This window comes from Giraffa tippelskirchi, chromosome 5 (assembly GCF_054371585.1).
Source record: "Giraffa tippelskirchi isolate mGirTip1 chromosome 5, T2T-mGirTip1v1.2.pri, whole genome shotgun sequence".
Taxonomy (NCBI): Eukaryota; Metazoa; Chordata; class Mammalia; order Artiodactyla; family Giraffidae; genus Giraffa; species Giraffa tippelskirchi.
The window spans coordinates 34,284,740-34,310,943 of record NC_137279.1 but is presented as its reverse complement, the minus strand read 5'-3'; the positions used below and the strand labels follow the sequence as shown (position 1 = coordinate 34,310,943).

The window sequence follows — 26,204 nt, the reverse complement described above, 5'->3', positions numbered from 1 at the left end:
GGAGGTTTCCCTAAACAAAGACACTTTGGTTTAACATTCAGTCAGAGGGGAAGGGTTCCCCAAAGCAGGGCATTCCATATAGACAGTATTCTTTCAGTGAACAAAAGCAATGGAAGCAAAGGTTAAAGTAAAAGGAAGAGATCCAACATGGAGTTGGATTTTGTTCTTTCCTGAAACTCCCACACTCCCTAGAAATACCATGATGTTCCAACACTGGATCTTTCTGTAAAAGTCCACGTTGGAGAACGTTTGCTTTGGAGGTCGAGTGTTATGAGGAAAGGAAGGTAACCAATCATGGTGGGATTCAGTCCACCTGCCCCCAGAATGCTGGTTTGTCTCATGGAACTTCACGCCTTCCCAACTGAGTGCTGTTTCTGCAGGAAAACCAGTGAGAACATTTTGTGATGAGATCTTATCTGATCAAAGGGTCAGAATCCCAACACAGAGCCAAGTAAACATAGCACTGGCTCTGCTGTTTTCTATAAACAAACTCATAAATGTCCCTCACCTTCCAAAGGGTCATGTTGTGAGTCTGACAGACTTTCCGACTCGCTCTTAAACTGCCTTGGCTGCCAATTTTCCAGTTTTAAAAAAGGGAAGCTTCATAAAAGGCTTCATTTCCATTTGCCCTGTGGAGGAGTATGGAATACATGGTGAGTCGGAAGCTATGAACAAAACAAGTTTATAAAAATTCCAAGTAAAGCAGCACTTCTGATGAAATTGGCCAGATGTAACATAGCCAAGATGCCAGCTCTGTGTGGGTGGATGTAATGGAGCCACATGGGGCTAGGTCTGGCGAGGATGGCAGGAGACATCTGGGGAGACATGTGAACACAGAAGTGGACAGCTTGGAGGCACCACGACATAACAGATCTTCCAAACAACTGAGCATCATAAGAGAAATGGGAAGTTCCTCAGAACATCATCTCTCCCTTCTCCTGCTTTCCTGAAACTCAGGACAAGAAAGTAGATGTAAAATAATAATCTTTCTATTAAGTTCCATCTTATACATCACTAGTAAAGGAGTTAAGTCCAGTACATGCCACCTCCAAATAGACCACTTTGTTATCTTGATTATTTGGAACTGAAAGCATTTTAAAAAATAGCAAAAGCAGGCTTCTCTGAAGCCCCTGTATCTGTCTAAAGACAGATGTCTGAAAGGAACAAAACTCAATTGTCTTAAATTCCCTTCTCCTTTCTGGGAGTTTCATGAACCAGGAAGATGGACTCTTTTCAAAGGAGAGGAAGGTAGAAAGTGACACTATATTTGGACAAAGTTTCTCACCAACTATCATTCTTCCAATCTGTTTTCTCACTCCTAGTTGTTTAAATTGTCATTATTATTTTGTTATGTGTGTGTGTGCCCAGTTGTGTCCAACTCTTTGTGATGCCATGGACTGCAGCCCACGAGGCTCACCTGTCCATGGAGTTTTCCAGGCAAGTATACTAGAGTGGGTTGCCATTTACTACTCTAGGGGATCTTCCCAACCTAGGAATCGAATCTGCATCTCTATGTCTCCTGCATTGGCAGGTGGATTCTTTACCACTGTGCCACTTGGGAATCCTGTTCCAACCTGTTTCCTAAGAGCCCTGCATCTTTCCTGAAAGAGCAGTAACTCTATCATGAGACATCCACCTCTCACTCCCCTTTCCCCTATGATGATGGTATGTAAGCTTTCAAATCTCACCTCCATTTTGGGTATGGTATTATATAAAATTAATTGAATATAAATAATGTATATAATATAAAATTAATTAAGATTAATATGTGTGTACCTAATCATATTAGGTAATATTAAAATTAATAAATATACAATTTTCCTCCCGTTTATTTCACAGACTCAACTATCAAGCCTAGGAAGGTAAGGGGGACAGTCTTTCTCCTGGCACTTTCTGAGAAGGGATAAAGGTACCATTTATACTAGACTGTAATAAATAAAAGTTGCAGAATGTAATTGCTAGGATAATCAACAAAAGAACAGTAAAAGAATGTATAACCAAGTTCATTGAGAGAGGAAATGAAATAATAAACAATATCTAATCCTAAAGAAGGAAACAAAAGGGGGAAAGATTAAGCCCATTTATGTATTTAATAAGTACATCATATGTAAAGACACTAATTCCAATTAAAAGACTGTCACTAATTTAAAAATTATCAAACCAGATTAAAAAACTCAACTATATGCTGTCTACAAGTGATCCAACTTACATAGAATGCTATAGAAAAGTTGAAAGCAAAATGGATGGATAAAGATATACCACGAAAAAAAGAACCAAACAAAGCTGATATAACAATCTTAGTAACAGGCAAAGTAGACTTTATGTCAAAGAGAACTGTTACAGATACAGTAGAACATTTCATAATGAAAAAAAGTCACTGCTGTCAGGAAGATAAAAGAATGCTAAATTTAGCATACTTAATACTACAATCTCAAAATAGGACAAAAGTGGACAGAATTACAAGGAGAAATAAACAAACCTGCATTTACAGTGGGAGTGAAAATTTTTTAATACACTTCTCTCATTAACTAATAGGCAAGAAGATTAAGGCTTGTTATTGTTAGTCAGTTTGTAAGTCATGTCTGATTTTTGTGACCCCATGGACTGAGGTACCCTAGACTTCCCTGACCTTCACTATCTCCTGCAGTTTGCTCAAACTCATGTCTGTTGAGTCAGTGATGCAATCCAACCATCTCATCCTCTGTTGCCCCCTTCTCCTCCTGCCTTCAATCTTTCCCAGCATCAAGGTCTTTTCCAATGAGTCAGTTCTTTGCATCAGGTGGCCAAAGTATTGAAGTTTCAGCTTCAGCATCAGTCTTTCCCATGAATATTCAGGGATGATTTCCTTTACAATTGACTGGTTTGAAATCCTTGCTGTCAAGGGACTCTCAAGAGTCTCCTCCAACACCACAGTTCAAAAGCATCAATTCTTTGGCATTCAGCCTTCTTTATGGTCCAATTCTCACATTCATACATTACTATTGGAAAAACCATAGCTTTGACTCTATGGACCTTGTTGGTAAAGTGATATCTCTGCTTTTTAATATGCTATCTAGGTTAGTCATAGCTTTCCTTCCAAGGAACAGCGTCTTTTAATTTCATGGCTGCAGTCACCATCTGCAGTGATTTTGGAGCCCAAGAAAATAAAGTCTGTCATTGTTTCCATTGTTTCCCCATCTATTTGCATGAAATGATGGGACTGGATGCCATGATCTTTGTTTTTTGAATATTGTAAATGGTATGTACAAAAAAATCCTGTAGCAAATATTGTAGGTCCTAGCCAGATCAGTAAACTGAAAAAAAAATGATATGAAAATTCAAGTGTAGGGTATAGACTATCATTATTCACAGACCTCATGATTACCTGTGTACCAAAGAATTTAAAATATACCAATAAACTATTAGAATTAATAAGTGGACTTAGCAAAGTCACTGAAAAATCAATGTGGAAAAAATGAAACTATTTTTTTTATATTCCAATAACAACTAGAACATTCCAATCCCAAAGAAAGGCAATGCCAAAGAATGCTCAAACTACCACACAATTGCACTCATCTCACACACTAGCAAAGTAATGCTCAAAATTCTCTAAGCCAGGCTTCAGTGATACGTGAACCGTGAACTTCCAGATGTTCAAGCTGGATTTAGAAAAGGCAGATGAACCAGAGATCAAATTGCCAACATCTGCTGGATCATCGAAAAAACAAGAGAGTTCCAGAAAAACATCTATTTCTGCTTTCTTGACTATGCCAAAGCCTTTGACTGTGTGGATCACAATAAGCTGTGGAAAATTCTTCAAGAGATGGAAATACCAGACTGCCTGACCTGCCTCTTGAGAAATCTGTATGCAGGTCAGGAAGCAACAGTTAGAACTGGACATGGAACAACAGACTGGTTCCAAATAGGAAAAGGAGTACGTCAAGGCTGTATATTGTTACCCTGCTTATTTAACTTATATGTGGAATACATCATGAGAAATGCTGGGCTGGATGAAGAACAAGCTGGAATCAAGATTGCTGGGAGAAAAATCAATAACCTCAGATATGCAGATGACACTACCCTTATGGCAGAAAGTGAAAAAGAACTAAAGAGCCTCTTGATGAAAGTGAAAGAGGAGAGTGAAAAAGTTGGCTTAAAGCTCAACATTCAGAAAACTAAGATCATGGCATCTGGTCCCATCGCTTCATGGCAAATAGATAGGGAAACAGTGGAGACAGTGACAGACTTATTTTTGGGGGCTCCAAAATAACTGCAGATGGTGATTGCAGCCATGAAATTAAAAGACGCTTACTCCTTGGAAGGAAAGTTATGACCAACCTAGATAGCATATTAAAAAGCAGAGACATTACTTTGCCAACAAAGGTCCGTCTAGTCAAAGCTATGGTTTTTCCAGTAGTCATGTATGGGTGTGAGAGTTGTAAAGAAAGCTGAGTGCTGAAGAATTGATGCTTTTGAACTGTGGTGTTGGAGAAGACTCTTGAGAGTCCCTTGGACTGCAAGGAGATCCAACCAGTCCATCCTAAGGGAGATTGGTCCTGGGTGTTCATTGGAAGGACTGATGTTGAAGCTGAAACTCCAATACTTTGGCCACCTGATGTGAAGAGCTAACTCATTGGAAAAGACCCTGATGCTGGGAAAGATTGAGGGCAGGAGGAGAAGGGGACGATAGAGGATGAGATGGTTGGATGGCATCACCGACTCAATGGACAAGAATTTGGGTAAACTCCAGGAGACAGGGAAGCCTGGCGTGCTGCAGTCCATGGGGTCGCAAAGAGCTGGACACGACTGAGTGACTGAACTGAACTAGAAAGTGAAATTTAAAAATATTAAAAATAAGATGCCATTTATCATTGTTCCCAAGAACACCAAAAGCACAGGAATAAATCTAAAAAAAAAGATGCTTATATTCTCTACATAGGAAACTATGAAGCATTACTGGGATTAATTAAAGAAGATCTAACTAAATGTTCATGGACTAAGTACTCAGTTCTGTAAAGATGTCAATTCTGCCAAACTGATCTACAGATTCAATGTAATCCCAACACAGATCTCAGCAGGACGTGTTTGTGTGTGTGCGTGTATGTGTGTGTGTGTGTGTGTGTGTATGTATGTGTGTGTATTGAAAAACAGATTCAGAAATGTGTATAGAGGACTTCCCTGGTGGCACAATGAATAAGAATCTGCCTGACAATGCAGGCGACACAGCTTCAATCCCTGGTCCAGAAAGATTCCACATTCCTCGGAGCAATTAAATCTCTGTGCCACAACTGCAGAAGCCCACATGCCGCAACTACTGAGCCTGTGGGCCTAGAGCTTATGCTCCGAGACAAGAGAAACCATCACAATGAGGAGCCCACACATCTCAACTAGAGTGTAGTCCCTGCTCATCACAACTAGAGAAAGACTGTGCACAGCAACGAAGACCCAGAGCAGCCAAAACAAACAAAATGTATGTAGAAATACAAAGATCCAATAATGTTTGACATAGTCCCAGAAAATAAAAGTTGGAGAAATTACTCTTTCAGATGTCAACAGATTTGGGTTGTTTCCAGTCTTTTGCTATTACACACAGTGTTGCACTAAATTGCCTTTGCATATCTTTTGGGCATTTTTGCAATCTTTGGGATAGAATTTTATGAGTGTGCTTCTCATAGCTCAGTTGGTAAAGAATCTGCCTGCAATGCAGGAGACCTCGGTTCTATTCCTGGGTCAGGAAGATCCCCTGGAGAAGGGATGGGCTACCCACTCCAGCATTCTTGGGCTTCCTGTGTGGCTCAGCTGGTAAAGAATCTGCCTGGAATGTGGGAGACCTGGGTTTGATCCCTGGGTTGGGAAGACCCCTGGAGAAGGGAAAGGCTACCCACTCCAGTATTCCGGCCCTCGAGAATGGGGTCGCAAAGTCGGACACGACTGAGTGACTTTCACTTTCAGCACCTTGTCATATAGCTAAAATCTGCTTGCATTTTTGTTTATCAAATCGTGTATTGATATCTCTAGTTCATTATTCTATGGAGGTATTGCTCACTTTTTAGAAATTCTCTATTATTAGTTATTAAGTTGAACCATATGAAATTACTATCTTGTTAGGTCTAAAATGGTCTAATACCGGCAATTTCAGATAATTTAACCTAATGTATTAATCCTCTTATTTGCAACAAAATCTGTAAATGTTTTCCCCACTTTGTTGTTCGTATTTCTATATACTTTATGGTGCTTTGGGCTATGTAATTTTATACTTTTATGTAAACACATCAGTCAATCCTTTTCCTTACCGCTTCTGGAATTTGTCATAGTCCGGAAAGTTTCTGGGTTATAACTCCTAGGCTTTATAAAAGTTTCCCCATGTTTTCTTCAATTTGCGTCTGAATCTGTGATCCTATTAGAATATATCCTGGTGCATGGTGTAAGAATGGGATCAATTTTGTATTTTTTCATATGCCTTCTCAATATCTCAATGTCATGTATATCTCAGATTCATATATTTAAATTTTCAAACTAATTTGTGACTATATATGCAATGATACCACAATGTTTTAATTATGAAAGCTTTAGGATATATTTTCATATCTGCTTGTGCTAACTAACCCTTCATCATTGTACTTCTTTGGGGGTGGGATTTTCCTGGCTATTTTGCTTGTTCATTCTTCCAAATGACCTTTATAATTAACACATCTTGTCCTAGGGAAAAAACATGATAATATTCTCATTGGGAGTGTGCTAACTTAGGGAGGACTGGGTTTTCCATTTCTTCTCCAATCAGTTTTGACAGGCTATATTTTTTTCTAGGAATTTGCAAGCTTTCCCGAGGGTTGTCAATAACTTTTGTCCTCTCTTGTTTGCCTGTCTTCTATTTTGTGTTGGGTGTTTAACTCATTCGTTTTCTTCTCTTTATTTTTACTTATACTGGTGTTAAATGTTATGATTTTTGCTCTCTATCTTAGGCATTTTATTGTGTTTTTACCATTGTTATTTCAAGGCATTGTATAATTTCATTTTATATCTGTTCATTGACTTGACAGATCAGAAGTTTTAAAATTTCCAGGTGAAAGGTCTTTTCATGTTTCATTTGTCATTAACTTCTAGCTTGATTGTAAGGTCATTTCATAAACGAGGCTCAGAGAGGTTAAGTGATTTGCCCAAGGTCACACATTTAGCAAGATGTGGGGCTTGACTGGAAACTCAAAGTCCACATCCCTTCCACAGTCTCAACTTGCCCCTAAGGTCCATAGGTAGCTACACTATTTAATCATCACCAGCACAATTCCAGCAAGTGTCACAGTGAGACAGTCAAGCTTCATGGTTAAAACTGTCATGGAATATTAAAATTTAATTTCCGTGGGTAGGAGATTAAAATGTTGATAGAAGTAATAATTAAGTGGGGGATTTTTCTTGAAATAAACTCAAGTTGCTCTTGATCTGAGTTCTGAGAAAGGCTTGTGTAAAGGTAGTTTACCTGGGAGTGTATAAGCCTGGAAAACAGCAGTGAGGATCACAGACATGAAAGGGAAGAAAGCCAATTCAATGATGTATTATTGAGTCGGCCAGGTGGTTCCATTTCGTGCGACTCTCTCTGGAGCCTTATAAAACAAAACTACTCTCAGAACTGTCCTCCCAGGGAGAAATGGGGGAAGACTATATCCACCAGGTCCTGTCCACCATTGGTTAGGGGTAGACCCCAGACAGTATTCTTGCCTGGAGAATTCCATGGACAGAGGAGCCTGGCGGGCTACAGTCCACGGGGTCACACAGAGTCGGACATGACTGAACAACTATCACTCACTAGACTCTATCTCCCCACACCTCTGAGCTGGGCATAGATCAAGAACAACTGGTCCCCCTGCATCACCTGTTAGCAGAGGCATTCTACCTGGGCTTGAGACATGTGTGGTCCTCCTCCTGACCCCCAAGCCCTGCTCTGGGCAAAGTGGGTAGAAGTCTGCTCAGAACTAACTAGAGAAAGAGGGGAGGTGGAGAGAATTTGAAGGGGAAGCCAGAAGTGTCCAATGCAAGTAGGCACTTTAACAAACGTGTTTTGATGCAAATCTTAGAAATTGGGGATCTACTGAAAATTATGGATCCCTATTTTGATAGGAATGACCCATTACCATAATGGATTGGGTTCTGAGAATTTCATTACAAACTGGAAGTAAGGCATATTTTACTCAGTTTTCTTTATTCTTGTGGGCATTCACTCTGTGTGTGTGTGTGTGTGTGTGTGTGTGTGTGTGTTTGTGTATCAGGGTGAGATGTCCAGGCTGCCAGCAAAGACCTGATTATAAATAAAGGATAAAATGAAAGGATGAGAATCTCCCTTGACAGAGAACTTTGCTTGAAACACGAGAGCCATGCTATTTTTTAATTAAAAAAAAATTTTGGCTCCTCTGTATGGTATGTGGAATCTTAGTTCCTTGACCAAGGAGCGAACCCATGCACCCTGCAGGGGAAGCATGAAGTCTTAACCACTGGACTGCCAGAGAAGCCCCCAGGAGCTATATTTTAGTAAGCATGCTTTCTTCCTCCTAACTAGCTTATCCTTTTAAGAATAAGTGGAGACCCACCCAAACAAGGACTCAGTGACATGTATATACATTTAAAATAGAATCTCTTACCCTATAAGTTTATCCTCAACTCATGGTTATTCTTACTCTCAGATTCTAGGTTAATGTTTAAAAATCTACACATATCTTGATAGTATTTATGACTCATTTGTACCAGTAATGCAGGCAATGAAATAATGTCCAGCAAAGAGCTTACTCCGCATTATATTAACACATTTTCTGTTCTTTATTCAGAGACTTGGTGCAATCTGCCTAATTCTCCCCAGGAAATAAACGGCTTGGAGTCATTTCATTCACAATATAAAGTGAAAGTTATTTTCTCCCCCTGATACAAATATCGCATGGTGTGACAGCATCGTTGAAATTCGAAGTTACTTTATAAATACAAGGTGCTCATTCAGCAAATGGCAAATCAGCGAAGACACTGCCTATGTAAGTCCCTTGCGGGTCTCCCTAACAGGGGAGAGGATCATTTGCCCATGAGGCTTACCCTTAAACCATTTGTGTTCTATTATGTTATTGAAAGATAATATATTTTTGCAGTTCTGAGCCTTTCAGGGAAAAGGTTACAAAATATAGGCTTAAATTCAAGAACATATGTGGACTCCAGAATCTATATAAAAGCAAGAGAAAAGTTTTCTTCTGCCTTACTAGTCTCCCTGTGGAAAATTATAGAAGACCTAACTGGGGACGTCCCTTAGAGGAAACCTGTCATTGTTGTTATGATTATTGTAATAATCACTTCTCAGGAACTTGGTTCCTCATGGAAACCGAACCAGTAACGATGCTCATAAAGTCTTTTGGCTGCACTTGCCTGTAGCTGATATACTTGGTCAAAGCCAAGAGGGGAAAATCCTATGGAAGACCCCTGCCCAGCTCCATCCTACCACCAGTGATCCCAAAAGACTCATCCAGAAATGGTCAACACAGAGCAAGACCAACCTCAAAGCACCCCTGGAAGCAGCCGTCCCAGGTCTGAAAGGATGACAGAGCCTTGTTAAGTCTTTGGGTGTCACTGAGCCCTTGACTCACGCGTGTCAGAGTTCATATGAATAAGACTTTCCTGGATTAACTCAGATATAACTAAATTGCCCAGCGAGGAGGAGCAATTTTCTTTTACAGAAAACTATTACAGGCCATAAAACTTTTTACCCATGACGCTCACCAATTACTGGTGAGCCAGGACGCTGACATCCTTCCTCTGCTATCCCACGCAGCAGGGCGGCCAGCCTTCTCCACCGCCCCCAGGCGCAGGGTGGTGGGGGGGGATGGTCACTGCTCATGTCCCAGTCTTTCTCAACATTACAAAGAACATCTTGTCATGCATTTATGGATGATGCCTGTTATTCAGGGGAAATGCATACATTTGTTTAAAAGGTCTAAGTACACAGAGAACAGGCTTGTGACTGCCAGCAGGGAGGAGGGTGGAGGACGGAAGGATTGGGAGTTTGAATTAGCAGCTGCAAACTAGTGTATATAGGATGGAAAGACAACAAGGTCCTACTGTATAGCACAGGGAACTGTACTCAATATCCTATGATAAACCATAATGAAAGAGAATATGAAAAAGAATATATATATATGTATAACTGAGTCACTTTACTGTAGAGTAGAAATTAACCTGACATTGTAACTCAAATAAAAATAAATAAAAGTAATAACAAATAAATAAGGAATTAAGAAAAAGAAGTTGGACTTGTGGAAGTGATGATTAGCATCTGTACCCTCCGATGGACTTAGACTGGAAGATCTCAACTTCGTGCGTTCTCAGAACCTGTGTTTGGTTGCTTTGCACCCCTGGCTGAAATCTCCCAGCCACCAAGACAGGGGTTATGGTTGATCATCAGCTTCATCTGCATTCTCAATCCAGCCAAGTGATCCCATCACCCTCACCTAATCAAAACTTCCAACAAGGACCATTTCTATCAGAAACTAAGCTGCCCTCCTTCCCTCTCAATTTTTAGAAGGAGACGTGGGTTCCTATTTTATGCAGAAAATGGCAACCAATAGTCACCCTTGGCTGCCAGCTACCAAGCCTGCCAGCCTCCTTGAGTTTCGTCTCCTTTTTCATCCTTGCCTTCATCCTTTCCAATGCCAAGCTCTCCATCTGTGCACTGGTCTACAGCACCCTCCTCTCTGAGATCCCCCTCATTGTCATCTCTTCTTCTTGTGTCTCCAGCATCTCTGTCTCCTGGCCCTGGGACCAGCACTCCTCCAGCCATTTCCCCATCTCCTTCCCTCACAAGTCAACCGAAGGGCACACTTGTCTGTAGCAGTGACTGCTATTGGCTCCTTGTCATCCAGTCCCCTTCTTTCTTTTGGAAACAACTTCCCTTGACTTTGGCTGGTCGCGTGCTTCTGACTATGTGGTCAGCCTCTCTTGCTCTCTTGCCAGCTGAGGAGGCCATGCCACTGAGCTCTGGCCTGGGGTCCGCATGGGGTGTGGGATGCTCTGAAGTGTGTCTCAGAGGAGTGGCTTACCCTCGCTTCCTCATTCCCCTCCCTGAGGACTGGACTGTGGACCTGAGGTTGTGAGCTGCCCTTGACCAGATGGACATAGGCAATACCTGGGGAGGGCTGGGGTGGGGGCAGAGCAGGCTGTAGAAGAAACCACTGGATAACTTGGTGGAATGGAGCCGCCCACCTGATGTACCCCAGGCTAGGACAGGAGAGAGTAATAAACCCCGTGTCTTGTCTGAGCGGCTGTCATGTATGTGAAAGCAGCCCAACCTCTATCTTAACTAAGATACTGTCACCAAGACATGGAAGCAACCTAAGTGTCCATCGACAGATGAATGGATAAAGAAGATGTGAGATACACACGTATACAATGGAATATTACTGAGATGTAAAAAAGAACAAAATAATGCCATTTGAAGCAACATGGATGGACCTGGAGATTATTATACTAAGTGAAATAAGCCAGACAAATATCATATGACATCACTTAGATGTGGAATCTAGAAAAAAAAATGATAGAAATGAACTTATTTCAGAAACAGAAACAGACTCACAGACACAGAAAACAAACTCATGGTTATCCCTCAGGGGAGGAGGGTTAAGTTAGGAGTTTGGAATTAACATAGACACACTCCTATATATAAAATAGATGAAAAACAAGGACTTACTATATCGCACAGTGAACTATACTCAGTATTTTATAATAAGCTATAAAGGAAAAGAATCTGAAAAAGGATATAGATATGTTGGACTGGCCAAAAAGTTCATTTGGGTTTTTGTACCATCTTCTGGAAAAACCAAACAAATTTTTCTGCCAACCCAAAACATATGTGTATGTATAACTGAAACACTTTGCTGTATATCTGAAACTGACACAACGTTGTAAATCAACTATACTTCAGAAAAATAAAAAATAAAAGAGGAATGTAATTTCCAAACCTAGTTCTCAAGAAAAAAAAAAAGATATTGTCTGTGCTCACTGTCTACCCCTCTCTTCCATCACTCACTCCTCAACCCACTGCAACCAAGCTTCCCCACCACAAGGCTGGTGCTCTCATCAAGGTCACAGAGAAACCACCAGCAAATCCAGTAGGCGCTTGTCCATCCTTGGACACCCTGCAGTTTCTGACCATTCCCCCAGAGTCCCCCACTGATCGTCACCTCTCCCTTGGCCTCTGTCTCATAGACTCTCCCACCTTCCTCCAGCTCTCTGTTCTCTTCTGTTCTCACCGTGCACCATCCCAGAGTGATTCTCCGCTGCCATGCATTCAACCATCAGAGATAATGGCTCTGGCAAGTTTAAGCTAAGACGGAACTGATGAGGAGATGGAGTAGCTCAAAGGATCAAAGTAAAAGTAAAGAATCAGGGACTCCCCTTGTGGTCCAGTGGATAGAATCTTTCGGCCAACTCAGGGGACCCAAGTTCAATTTCTGGTCCAGGAAGATTCCACATGCCCCAGGGCAACTAAGCCTGTGTGCCACAACAACCGAAGCCCGAGTGCCTAGAGCCCATGCTCTGCAACAAGAGAAGCCACTGCAATGAGAAGCCCACACACCACAGCTACAGAGTAGCCCCAGCTTGCTGCAACTAGAGAAAGCCTGCTCTCAGCAACAGAGACCCAGCACAACTGAACATAAATAAATAATAAACTTAAAAAATAAAAGTGAAGCACCAGGCTTGGAAAGAACAAGAACAGGGATCAGGGGAACAGGAACAAGGTGATAATTTCATCAGGTTGTCCCCTCTGAGATAACCCAGCTCTGGCCATTTGAAATGTTTGCACAATTCTGCTAAGAATTTCAGTTTCACACAGAGAGAATACTCGATCAATCTAACTGGTGTCACAAACCCAGCCCTTGGCAAGGGAAGGAAGAGCCTTTTAATGGACAATTTAATCAAGATTGCATCCAACTAGAGAGGATTAGATTCCCAACCTGTGTTATTGTCACACTGTGAAGTGAAGTGAAGTGGAAGTCTCTCAGTTGTGTCTGACTCTTTGCGACCCCATGGAGTATACAGTCCATGGAATACTCCAGGCCAGAATACTGGAGTGAGTAGCCCTTTCCTTCTCCAGGGGATCTTCCCAAACCCAGGGATCGAACCCAGGTCTTCTGCATTGCAGGTGTATTCTTCACCAGGTGACCCACAAGGGAAGCCACAGAATACTGGAGTGGGTAACCTATCCCTTCTCCAGTGGATCTTCCCGACCCAGGAATTGAACTGGGGTCTCCTGCATTGCAGGTGGATTCTTTACCAACTGAGCTACGAGGGAAGCCCAGGAGCCAGAAGGTTGAGTGCCAGCAAGCGAAAGTAACAAGACAGTCATTCCAAACCATCCCTCTCTGCCCAACAACCGTGCCTTCTGCTTCATATGCAAATATTTACAGAATAGCCTGAAATAAAGCACAGCTATTATATGTGCAAATGAAAATGAGCCTCTTTATTATCCAACACCCAATAACTCATACACAAATGTATCCAGTTTCAAGTTCAGAATCTGGAGGAAAGTCTGTTTTTCCTCTGGTTATATCACAATTCCATGTGGATATGCTGCAGACTGGGCTTCCCAGGTGGTGCTGGTTGTAAAGAACCTGCCTGTCAAGTCAGGAGATGTAAAAGATGTGAATTTTATCCCTGGGTCAGAAAGATCCCCTGGAGGAAGGCATGTCAACCCACTTCAGTATTCTTGCCTGGAGAATTCCATGGACAGAGGAGCCTGATGGGCTCCAGTCTATGGAGTTACAAAGAATTGGACATGATTAAAGCAACTTGGCAGCAGCAGCATGCAGATTATGAGTTAAAAGGTAAATTTAGCACCACAAACATATTCTATATGTAACTGTGAAGTAAAGAAAGAAAAAGAAGGGGTGAATACTACCTCCACTCCTGGGTCCCAGACATACATATTCCTGCCACAGGGAGAAGGGCACCAAGTATGAACCTCTGGATGGAAGCTGGATGTTTAACCTCCTTGACAGTACTCACTTTCACAACCTCTGGACTCCCATCTGATGCAATAATTGAGCTCTCAGAAGACCATGTCAGCATCTGCATTAGTTGGTATTCTACCGAGGACCAGAGCCAATAGAATGTACATATTTATGTACAGATATTTATTATAAGGATTTGACCCAGATGATTATGGAGGCTCATAAGCCCATAGATCTACAGTCAGGATGTTGGAGACCCCAAGTGAGCTGATGGTGTAGTTCCAGTTTGAATGCTAGCAGGCTTGACAGCCAGAAAGAGCCAATGATTCCGTTTGAGTCCAAAATCAGGAGAAAGATCAAAGCAGTCGGGCAGGAGGAGTCCTCCCTTACTTACCAGAGGGTTGACCCTTTTGTTCTATTCAGGCCTTCAACTGATTGGATGGGGCCCACCACATTGGGGAAAGCAACCTGTATTATTCAGTCTACCGATTCCAAAGTTAATCTCATTATGAAACACCCTCACAGAAACACCCAGAATAATGTTTGACCAAACATCCAGGCACCTTGTAGCCCAGTTAAGTTGACACAAAACTAACCATCATAGCATCTTGTAAAGCCAGTGCTTTGGGGGCTTGTGCACGTGGTAAGACAGGCAACTCTCAATGGGGTGAAGCTGGGCCACAGACACTGAGGATCAGAGCCACCACATTATAGCCTGTCCAAACTGAAGTGCCTTCTCTGGCTCTTTGGCCCTTTCCAAACTGGTGACTTTTGGCAACTGGCAAGCTAAATATGCCATATGTAGTCTCCAAAACCCAGCAATCCTCCAAGCATGTGCCTCATTCTCACTTGATAGCAGGGACTCAAAGAGCAGTGACTACCCTTTTGTAACAAGGAAGAACAAATCTGACTCCATATCGGATCTGTTTCTTTTACTTTAACCATTTTCTTCTGTTGCTTTTGCTGCAAGTTAATCACTAAATGGATGTTACTTATGAGCTTAAATCATATAGAATGGCACCACCTTAATGGCAGAGAGCAAAGAGGAACTAAAGAGCCTCTTGATGAAGATGAAAGAGGAGAGAGAAAAACCTGGCTTAAAAATCAACATTTAAAAAACCATGGCATCTGGTCCCATCATTTCATGGCAAATAAATGGGGAAAAATGGAAACAGTGAGAGATTTTATTTTATTGGGCTCCAAAATCACTGCAGATGGTGACTGCAGCCATGAAATTAAAAGACACTTGCTCCTTGGAAGAAAAGCTATGACCAACCTAGACAGAGTATTAAAAAGCAGAGACATCACTTTGCTGACAAAGGTCAATATAGTCAAGCTATGGTTTTCTCAGAAGTCATGTATGGATGTGAGAGCTGGACCATAAAGAAGGCTGAGAACCAAAGAATTGATGGTTTTGAGCTGTGGTGCTGGAGAAGACTCTGGAGAGTCCTTTGGACTGCAAGGAGATCAAACCAGTTAGTCCTAAAGGAAATCAACCCTAAATAATCATTGAAAGGACTAATGATGAAGCTGAAGCTCCAATACTTTGGCCACCTGATGCAAAGAGCTGACTTATTGGAAAAGACCCTGACGCTGGGAAAGATTGAAGGCAGGAGGGGAAGGGGATGACAGAGGATGAGATGGTTGGATGGCATCATCGACTCCATGGACATGAGTTTGAGCAAACTCTGGGAGATAGTGAAGGACAGGGAAGCCTGGCATGCTGCAGTCCATGGGGTTGCAAAGAGTCGGACATGACTGAGTGACTGAACAATAACAACAATAATTACAGAATGGCCCATCTCTGAGAACCTTGCCTCACATGTAGTGAGCATTAAGCTAAAACACCTCTGTTTAGCTCACAGGAACACCCTGACCAGGCCAACCTATGAATGGTTGCAGGAAGGAAGAAATTAACACATTCCCTCCGCAGTCTGACTGGAACCAGGAAGTGTTTGAATTTGCTCCCTCCCACTTCAGTATAAAAGAAGCCTGAATTCTAACTCAGACAAGATGGTTCTTTGGGACATGAGTCCACCATTTCCTTGGTCTGCTGGCTTTCCAAATAAAATTGCTGCTTCTTTACCCAGTACATTGTCTCTCGATTTATTGGCCTGTCTGCAGTGAGCAGTATGAGCTTGGACTCAGTAAAACCTTCACTTTGGAGGGCAAATCCTGGCACATCACTGATCATAGGACCTCCAGAAATTTCACAGACCCTTGTACCTTCATAGGATTTCATCTTCCACCATTAGTCACTTATGTTTCTCACCAAGTTGTCTGTGACACCTGCTACCTCCTACAGTTACTGTCTAAACTGGGGGATGTGGGGTTATGACTGTTCATCCTCCCATCCATTCAAATCATCCATGAGTTCACGATAAAGAGTACTTTGTAACACAGGACACAAGGATTGGATGACAAGGCAAACCGATCAAAAGGGAAAAACCAAAATGCATTGTGAGCAAGAAGAATCACTCTCCTAATTTTACCATCACGGATTTGGAATACGTTTGCCTCCTATTTATTGGGCTTTCGAGAAGGCTTTTGTTCTATCCCATTGAGTTGAGTTAACGAGGGTAATGAACTTGGAAACTGAAAAGAATTACTGTCTGGGCAGCTCTGTCAGGTTCCCAACAATTCTTTTCATGTGGTCTATTTCCTGGTGGCAATAACATTTGTTTACCTTGAAAATGAGAGAAGACACTTTTATGGCAGGCTGGCCCCATGGTGCGCTGATCCGAGTTTACGAGAGGCTCTGAGTTATCCCCTCCAGTGAGGAGCTGGGGAACCGGGTGAAAGCGGTTGATTCCACAAAAAGTAGATTCAATGAGAGAAAAGAGAAAGGGACAGATTTATTCCCATTCTACTTGTCCTCCAGAACACTCGTTTCATCAGAATGCAAAGAGTTATAGCCCCAGAAGAGAAGAGAGTCTGCCACATTGAATATTTCGCCTGGGTGTTGAGGTTAGGACTTTGGGAACATTCTCCCCTATTCTGTGATTCTGGCAGTCGATACACTTGGCATTTTTCAATTTATAACCTTTTACAAAATATTTTGGCCGCAGCCCTTGGCACATAGAATCTTCGCTCCCTAATCAGGGATCAAACCCTTATCTCCTGCACTGAAAGCTCGGAGTCTTAACCACTGGACTACCAGGGAAGCCCCATTTTTCAATTGCTAATGTTTCATCTATGAGTTTACAAATATTTCCCCCTTCTTGAAGTAATCAAAGTTTTCATGACTGATCACATGTTAAACATTTCCTACCTCCACAATGAGACTATTCATATCCTGTGGAACAAACAGAAACAATTCTCAAGGGAGAATGGGAAGCACAATTTCACATCCATGTTGAAGCCATTGTCGTAACATCACACGGCTGCCCAACACCAGAGAAGCATAAATTTCATTACAGGATCTTATCCACAGAGGCAAATGTCATGTTTGGATCCCGATTTTACAAAAGCTGTCATGGACGAGTTTTAAGATGTTAATTTTTGTGATGAGTATCTTTTCAGACATTTTAATAAACCCAATAACTAAATTTTCTGTTTAAATCTTTAAAAAGGTTTTTGCTAAAAGGAGCAAAACTCCTTTGGCGGTCCAGCGAACTCTGGTTTCTAATCTAGTTTGTACTTGAGATAATAGATGGTTTCTGAGATAATGGATAGCTCCTGGGGAAAACAACAGAATGCATGCAATGGGTATAAGTCCTAAGTAGGACAACAGCGGATAATATTTGTTAGAAGACAGACATGCTGTTTCCTTTTTAAGAATAAAGGGGAAAATCTGTCTTTTCTGAATACAAAAGCCAGCATGGAGGCTTTCCTTATTTGGTGTGGCAACACACTATAATTCTTCTCATTTTTGGCTTCTTTCTCATGTTGGAGAAAGAGTGAAGGAAAACCAGAGAGGAAAATCACTGTCTTTTCACTGGTTGGTTGGAGCCATTTGAGAAGCCTATTCTTACCCAAGAAGAAAAGCTACTGGCAGACTAACAGAGCTACAGGCAAAGGCCAGTCATAGCAACAGACTCCCCCAAAACCATCCTCGGGAGGGCAAACGTGGATGGGAAACACCCTGACAAAGCTCTGAGAGAGGAACTGATAGTAATTAAGGACAAATGTGGGGAAACCACATTGTAAATTTGTTTTAAAATCTGTTGAAGTGCTTTAAAAACTTTTATTGTGAAAAATGACAAATATAAAAATAAGAGAAAAATGTCATGAACTCATATACCCATCATGCACAAAACCTCCATCCCCTATCACTACTGTGGAGCAAACCCCGATACAATTTCATCAATAAATTTTTCATTGTAGTTGTTCAGTCACCCAGTCGTGTCCAATTCTTTGCGACCCCATGGACTGCAGCACGCCAAGCCTCCCTACCCCTCACCATCTCCTGGAGTTTGCTGAAGTTTATGTCCATTGCATTGGGTGATGCCATCCAGCCATCTCATCCTCTGATGCCCTCTTCTTCTGCCCTCCATATTTCCCAGCAACAGGGACTTTTCCAATGGGTTGGCTGTTTGCGTCAGATGACCAAAATACTGGAGCTTCAACTTCAGCATCAGTCCTTCCCATGAGTATTCAGGGTTGATGTCCCTTAAGATTGACTGGTTTGATCTCCTTGTTGTATCAATATATATCTCTAAAAGATAAAGATTCTTAAAAAAAAAAAAAAAGAAATAGCACACTCCTTCAAAATTAACAAGAATCCCCTGTATTATTAGAGCTCATATTTGGCCATTGGTTCAATGGAAGCAGGATATTCCAATAAGATGCATACATTGCAATTATCCTCTTAAAAATGAGTGGATTTTTTTGGGGGGGGTGGATTGATTGTTTGTATTAAAACCCTCTACACACAAAGAGCAGGATCCCAGTTCTTTGCCTGAATTCCTGGGTGCATGAGGGAGAAATAACATGGCTCTTGCTTGGAGATGGTAAAGAAGGTGGCCTTAGCTGAGATATAGCTCAGGGTCCCAGGTCTCTCTTGGTGGAAGTGGAGAAGTGGTCAATACTGGCGATCACTTCTTGGCAATGGCAGAGACAACGCCCCCTCCTTTGGGAAACAGGGATCAGATACACTGCACGGACCCAGTACCTCATGCTCTGTCATCTTCAAGAGAGCCAGGAGGCACCTGCCTGTCTTGTTCCCCAGTGGCACCACCTCACAGGGCTGATGGAGAACTTGGTGGGTACAGGGCACCATGTGTGGCAAATGGCTACTTCCTTGGGGCCCTTGACCTTCGGTCACAGGAATTCCCAAAGCCTCAGCGTCTTGCACCTGCTTAGCTGGCCAGAGCCCAGTTTTCTTTCTTCCCAGGTGTGACATTTAGAACCTCATCCTGGAGTGATGGCCCTTGAAGCGGTCAATGACCTCAGAAGCCTGATAGGCAGGAGAAGAGACCAGGTGTTTTCTTGGGAAAGAAGGTGAATGCTCTTTTCCAGGTTACATTAGATTACGGCTTGGACTTGTAAATTCCTAGTCCAGAGAATGTCGCCGTAACTTGTGATGGGTGAAGAACATAGACTCCAGGCCTGATGGTGGGAATTCCCTGGATCCACTGCCTGTGGCCCAGGAGAAGCTACTCAGCCTCAGTTTCCTCACCCATCAAGGGATGAGTCAGTGCGTGTAAAGTACCTAGCTTCCCTGATGGCTCAGAGGGTAAAGAATCTGCCCATAATGCAGGGAACACAGGAGATGTGGGTTCAGTCTCTGGATTGTGAAGATCTCCTGGAGGAGGAAATGGCACCCCACTTCAGCATTCTTGCCTGGGAAATTGCATGAATAGAGGAGCCTGTCAGGCTACAATCCATGGGGTCGCAAAGTATTAGTGTCAGTTGTTCAGTGATGTCTGACTGCAACCCCATGGACTGTAGCAACCCCATGGACTGTAGCCTGACAGGCTCCTCTGTTCAAGGGATTTCCCAGGCAAGAATACTGGAGTGGGGTGCCATTTCCTTCTCCAGGGGATCTTCCTGACCTTGGGATCCCACCTGTGTCTCTTGCAATGCAGGCAGATTCTTTACCATCTGAGCCACCAGGGAAGCCCCTGGGGTCCATGGGGTCATAAAGAGTTGAACACAACTGGGCACATGAGCACAAAGTACCGCACACTAATCAAAGTGTGAGGTGCTGGGAGGTGCTGGGCCTGCCTGCCTTGGTGTGGCTGGCATTTGTCTCACTCCTTAACTTCTGCAGCAGGTGCCTTTACTTTCTTTTTGTTTGTTTGCATTTTTATTTATTTGGTTAAGCTGCGTGGCTTGTGGAATCTTAGTTCCCCCACCGGGGATTGAATCCGTGCCCTTAGCAATAAAAGCACAGAGTCCTAACCACTGGACCGCCAGGGAATTCCTGGTTTACTTTCATTTACTTTCTGTAAGACTTAGTCCAAGCCTTTCCTCTTGACCTGGCCATCCTCCCCCTGTTCCTCTGGCTTTTCCCAGTTGTCAACACTTGAAATTCATCTTCCATTCATCTCACTCATCCTCCATTCATCTCTCCTTTCTTCATGACAACAGCCTCCTAACTGACATCTCTGCCTTCTGCCTTTTCTTGGCAAGCCCATTCTCCACGTTGTCATCTCCTCCTCTCTGAGACCATCCACTTCCGTCAATATCCTTGCCCCTATCCACACCAGACACTCTTTGTCACAGTTCTCGTCTTCTTGATCTGGAAGTATTTTGTTTGGTTTTTTCCTTGTAGATTTTCTCATGGATGTTTGTGCTATTTCCCTACTCCAGCTCTTTCCCAGTGGTAGAGATCCAGCCCTGGGCAATACAGAGAAGGTCACTGTATTCGAGGAATTTATGCTCTAGTGGAAGTTGGTGCAGTAGATTGGCCATCAGGAAATACATACATGAGCAAGATCTTTGCAAAGAGTGACAAGTGTGCAAAGACCCCTTTCCCAAAAAAACACCAACCCAGGATGATGCGAAAGAGAATGATAGGGCTGTTGCTGGGAGACAATTTCCATAGATGTCCTGTGTTTCTGCATGTCTTGGGAACAGGGGCATCCTTTGCCCTGGATTCTCTTTGCAAGTATGTTTGTTTAGTCAACACCCTGGAAGACAGGGCTAGTGTGTCCCTTGGGGGCAAAGGGCAGGGTTGTTTATTGTCCGATGTGATAAAGTCACTCTCTGAGCAGAGATGAGGCAGGTGTGTTTGCGCCCATTATAACAGATCTGGGTTCCCTAAAGTCAGGGTAACTCCAACGCATTGAGCAGGCAGTTTTCCCTGGGACTGCTCCGTTCAGCTGCCTGGGACTTGAGGAGCAACAGAAACCAAGGCAAACATGAAACTCTGCTGCCTGCTGTGCTGTGAGTGACAGAGCCCTTTATCTCTGAACTGGATGTCTTATATCCTCTGCCAGCATCTGTGCAGGCTTAATGTCTCAGGCCCTTCATCATTCTCCTGCTATATGCCTGACTCTGCCTTAATTACTTGAACACACAGTATTGAATAAAATGCTCAAATATTCCTGAACTCATGGAACTTATACTTTATTGCAAAGAAAGACATATAGAGGAATTTCCTGGTGGTCCAGGGGTTAGAACTTGGTGCTTTCACTGCCATGGGCCTGGATTCAATCCCTGTTCTAGGGCTTAAGATTCCACAAATGGCACGGTGCAGCCAAAAGAAAAAAGAAAAAAAAACTACTTAAATCTTAAGTAATAGAGATAAAATCTTATATTATGTAGCATAATATAATATATTATGTGATAAATGATGGAAAGAATGAAACAGGGGTGTTCTATGAAGTTCTGTGATAGGGGAAAAGATTTATAATTTAAAAACAGTTTTCTTGGAAGTGTCAAGAATTGTTAAGATTTTTTTCAAATGGTTATATATCCTTTCTTGTTCCTATACTATTTCTCTCTTCTCCTTCATAGATTATTTTAATTTTATGAGTTCAAGGGCTTTATCATTCATTACTATAATGTCAGCTCTGATACATGAAGCATCTCTTTCATTAAAAATATATATATATATACATATATATATCTATAGACACTACACAGCATGAGGGATCTTGGTTCCCTGACCAGGGATCAAACCTGTGCTGCTTGCATTGGAAGCATGGAGTCTTAACTACTGGACTGCCAGGCAAGTAAGTCCTTTATAATTTTAATCGGATATAAAATCAGAGGCAACTCAGTATTTGCACAGTTGTTCTGGCTAAGGGAGGGCATTTAGGGTCTATCCTAGGTGTAAAGGGAATCACTGAATGTATGTGCAGGGCAAGGATAATATCTAATTTGCTTTGTTAAAGATCACCCTAGCTGCAGGGCAGGGAATGGATTATAGCTGAGAAAGCAGGGAACTAGAGACTACACAAACAAGAGATGCTGGTGAGCAGAGATTGGAAAGAAGGGGAGTGAGATGAGTATGTTTTGGAAATAGAACTGATGGGTTTTTTTTGTAGATTGGTTCCTTACCTCTGAAAGATTTCATCAGCACTTCTCTGCACTGTATCCAGTTCTTACGTGAATGTGCGTATTGGTGTGTGTAAATGCAGGAGCCATACTAAAAATATTTGATAATGTCTTAGACATAAATAGAATGATAGTGTGTGCGCTCAGTCTTTCAGTCATGTCCAACTCTTTGTGACCCCATAGACTGTAGACTGCCAGGCTCCATTGTCCATGGGATTTTTCAGGTAAGAATACTGGAACAGGTTGCCATTTCCTTCTCCAGGAGATCTTCTGATCCAGGGACTGAAACTGTGTCTCCTGCATTAGCAAGTGGATTCTTTACCACTGCACCAACTTAAACATGACATTTTATAAAATATGTAAATAGTTTAAATACTTTATGAGAATTTAAAATATGCATCTTAAATTTCTAAATAAATGGAATTATATATTTTAATAAAATTGATTATAAAGTGATACATTGTAGCATAAACAATTCATCAAGTAGATCTAGTTATATCTAAATTATTTGTTGATTTTTACACATTGTGGGTATAATTTTGGTTGTTTTTTGGGCATGGGTATCACTAGCTATATAATACCACTAGCAGCTCTGAGCTATGATTTGATATTGGGAATGACACTGCCGAGAAAAATTGTGAGAAACTTCGAAATGTGCAAAAAAATAGTGGTGGATGTCTTCACTCCTGGCTTAGATGCACCTTTGTTTCTGCGTTAGCTCACAGCTCTGTAAGTTATAGAGACCAATAGAAATATAATTGCTTTTTGTTGATAGAAATGCAAACAAATATTGCCCAATGGAGATACAATAAACTATTTCCCTGGGGATATTGACCTGCTTTGCCTCAAACTGCACATCCATTTGTTTCAGCATTGCTGATTTTTTTATACAGGGTGTGTTCTCTGAATTTTCCTCTCAGCTGATTGTAATGTCCTTCTGCTCCCTTCCTCAATTAATTAGTTAAGTAAAATCTTTGATGGGCTTCCCTGGTGGCTCAGATGGCAAAGAATCCACCTGCAATGCAGGACACCCGTGTTTGATCCCTAGGTTGGGAAGATCCCCTGGAGGAGGGCATGGCAACCCCCTCCAGTATTCTTGCCTAGAGAATCCCCATGGACAGAGGAGCCTGCTGGGCTACAGTCCATGGGGTTGCAGAGAGTTGGCCATGACTGAGCGACTAAACACAGCAAAATCTTTGACATGAACTTGGGCAGACTCTGGGAGATGGTAAGGAACAGAGAGGCCTAGTGTGCTGCAGTCCATGGGGTCGCAAAGAATTGCATACGACTGGGCAACTGAACAACAACAACAAAATCTTTGACAGTTTCCCTGGTGGCTCAGTAGTGAAGAATCTGCCCTACAATGCAGGAGATGATGGTTCAATCCCTGGGTTGGGAAGATCCTCTGGGGAAGGAAATGGCAACCTACTCCAGTAACCCAGGGACTGAGGAGCCTGGTGGGCTACAGTCCATGGAGTCACAAGATCGGGACACGACTTAGAGACTAAACCACCACCACCAAAATCTTTGACATGTGTTCATCTAATATCTGTATGAATTAAGATGATTTTTGATATTTTTAAATGACATCAAATTCTTCTAAGGCCCTCTCCATTAAACAGATGGCTGTTGGGTTATCTATCATTTTCACAACTAGAGATTTTTTCTTAACATAGGTGATATTGGTCAAGATGCTGAAAGTGAAAAGTGTTACTTCCTCAGTTGTGTCTGACTCTTTGTGACCCCATGGAGTGTAGCCTGCCAGGCTCCTCTGTCCATGGAATTCTCCAAGCAAGAATACTGAAGTAGTTTGCCATTTCCTTCTTCAGGAGATCTTCACAACCCAGAGATCAAACCTGGGTCTTCTGCATTGTAGGCAGGTTGTTTACCATTTGAGCTACTGCTTAATCCTCTCTCAATTTCTACTGAACAAATAGCAATAACGTTATTTTTCTCTAGTTGTCTTTACATTGCTCAAGATTTTTAAAGAATTCAACATCTTTACTATCAATAAGTCATAAAAAGGGCTTCCCTGGTTGCTCAGTGGTAAAGAATCCTCCTACTAATGCAGGAGCCATGGATCTGACACCTAGGTCTGGGAGATCCCCTACAGAAGGAACATCCTGGAATGCAAAGTCAAGTGGGCCTTAGGAAGCATCACTACAAACAAAGCTATTGGAGTTGATGGAATTCCAGTTGAGCTATTTCAAATCCTAAATGATTATGCTGTGAAAGTGCTGCACTCAATATGCCAGCTAATTTGGAAAACTCAGCAGTGGCCACAAGACTCAAAAAGTCAGTTTTCATTTCAATCCCAAAGAAGGGCAATGCCAAAGAATGTTCAAACTACTGCACAATTGCACTCATCTCACATGCTAGCAAAGTAATGCTCAAAATTCTCCAGGCCAGGCTTCAAAAGTACATGAATCATGAACTTCCAGATGTTCAAGTTGGATTTAGAAAAGGCAGAGGAACCAGAGATCAAGTTGCCAACATCCATTGGATCACAGAAAAAGCAAGAGAATTCCAGAAAAACATCTACTTCAGATTTATTGATTACGCCAAAGCCTTTAACTGTGTAGATCACAACAAACTGTGGAAAACTATTCAAGGGATGGGAATACCAGACCACCTTACTTCCTCCTGAGAAATCTGAATGCAAGTCAAGAAGCAACAGTTAGAATTGGACATGGAACAACAGACTGGTTCCAAATCAGGAAAGAAGTACATCAAGACTGTATATTGTCACTCTGCTTATTTAACTTATATTCAGAGTACATCATTCGAAATGCTGGGCTGGATGAAGCACAAGCTGGAATCAAGATTGCTGGGAGAAATATCAATAACCTCAGATACACAGATGACACCACTCCTATGGCAAAAAGTGAAGAGGAACTAAAGAGCCTCTTTTTTAAAAAAAAATTAATTTATTTAATTGGAGGCTAATTACTTTACAATATTGTGGTGGTTTTTGCCATACATTGACATGAATCAGTCATGGGTGTACATGTGTTCCCCATCCTGAACCCCCCTCCCTCTTCCCTCCCCATCCCATCCCTCAGCGTTGTCCCAGTGCACCGGCTTTGAGTACCCTGTCTCATGCATCAAACTTGGACTGGTGATTTAGTTCACATACATGCTTCAATGCTATTCTCTCCTCTTGATGAAAGTGAAAGAGAAGAGTGAAAAAGCTGGCTTAAAACTCAACATTCAAAAAACGAAGACTATGGCAACCAGTCAGTCTCATCACTCCATGGCAAATAGATGGAGAAACAATGGAAACAGTGACAGAATTTATTTTCTGGGGCTCCAAAATCACTGCAGATGGTGATTGCAGCCATGAAATTAAAAGATGTTTGCTCCTTTGAAGTAAAGCTATGACCAACCAGCCTAGACAGCATATTAAAAAGCAGAGACATTACTTTGCCAACAAAGGTCCATCTAGTCAAAGCTATGGTTTTTCCAGTCGTCATGTATGGATGTGAGAGTTGGACTATAAAGAAAGCTGAGCGCGGAAGAACTGATGCTTTTGAACTGTGGTGTTGGAGAAGACTCTTGAGAGTCCCTTGGACTGCAAGGAGATCAAACCAGTCAATCCTAGAGGAAATCAGTTCTGAATATTCATTGGAAGGAAGGACTGATTTTGAAGCTGAAACTCCAATACTTTGGCCACCTGATGCAAAGAACTGACTCATTGGAAAAGACCCTGATTCTGGGAAAGATTGAAGGCAGAAGGAGAACAGGATGACAGAGGATGTGATGGTTGGATGGCATCACTGACTTGATGGACATGAGTTTGAGCAAGCT

At 42.1% G+C, this 26,204-nt stretch overlaps 1 protein-coding gene across 5 annotated transcripts in view; it reads right to left on the bottom strand.

Moving 5' to 3' along the window:
• SLC45A1 (solute carrier family 45 member 1) overlaps window positions 1–26,204 on the bottom strand; it is a 92,225-nt gene that overhangs the window by 49,426 nt on the left and 16,595 nt on the right. For 2 of the 5 annotated variants that reach the window (XM_081485613.1, XM_081485615.1), the window contains exon 2: window positions 509–629. The exons of 2 other annotated variants lie outside the window; for them this stretch is intronic. Coding sequence is in view for 1 of the 3 variants with exons in the window: in XM_081485615.1 (XP_081341741.1) it covers window positions 509–523 (15 nt within the window). In the remaining 2 variants the exon portion in view is untranslated. Of the gene's footprint in view, window positions 1–508; window positions 630–16,635; window positions 16,733–26,204 lie in introns of all 5 variants that reach the window. One more of the 5 variants, XM_081485614.1, reaches the window with a different exon arrangement.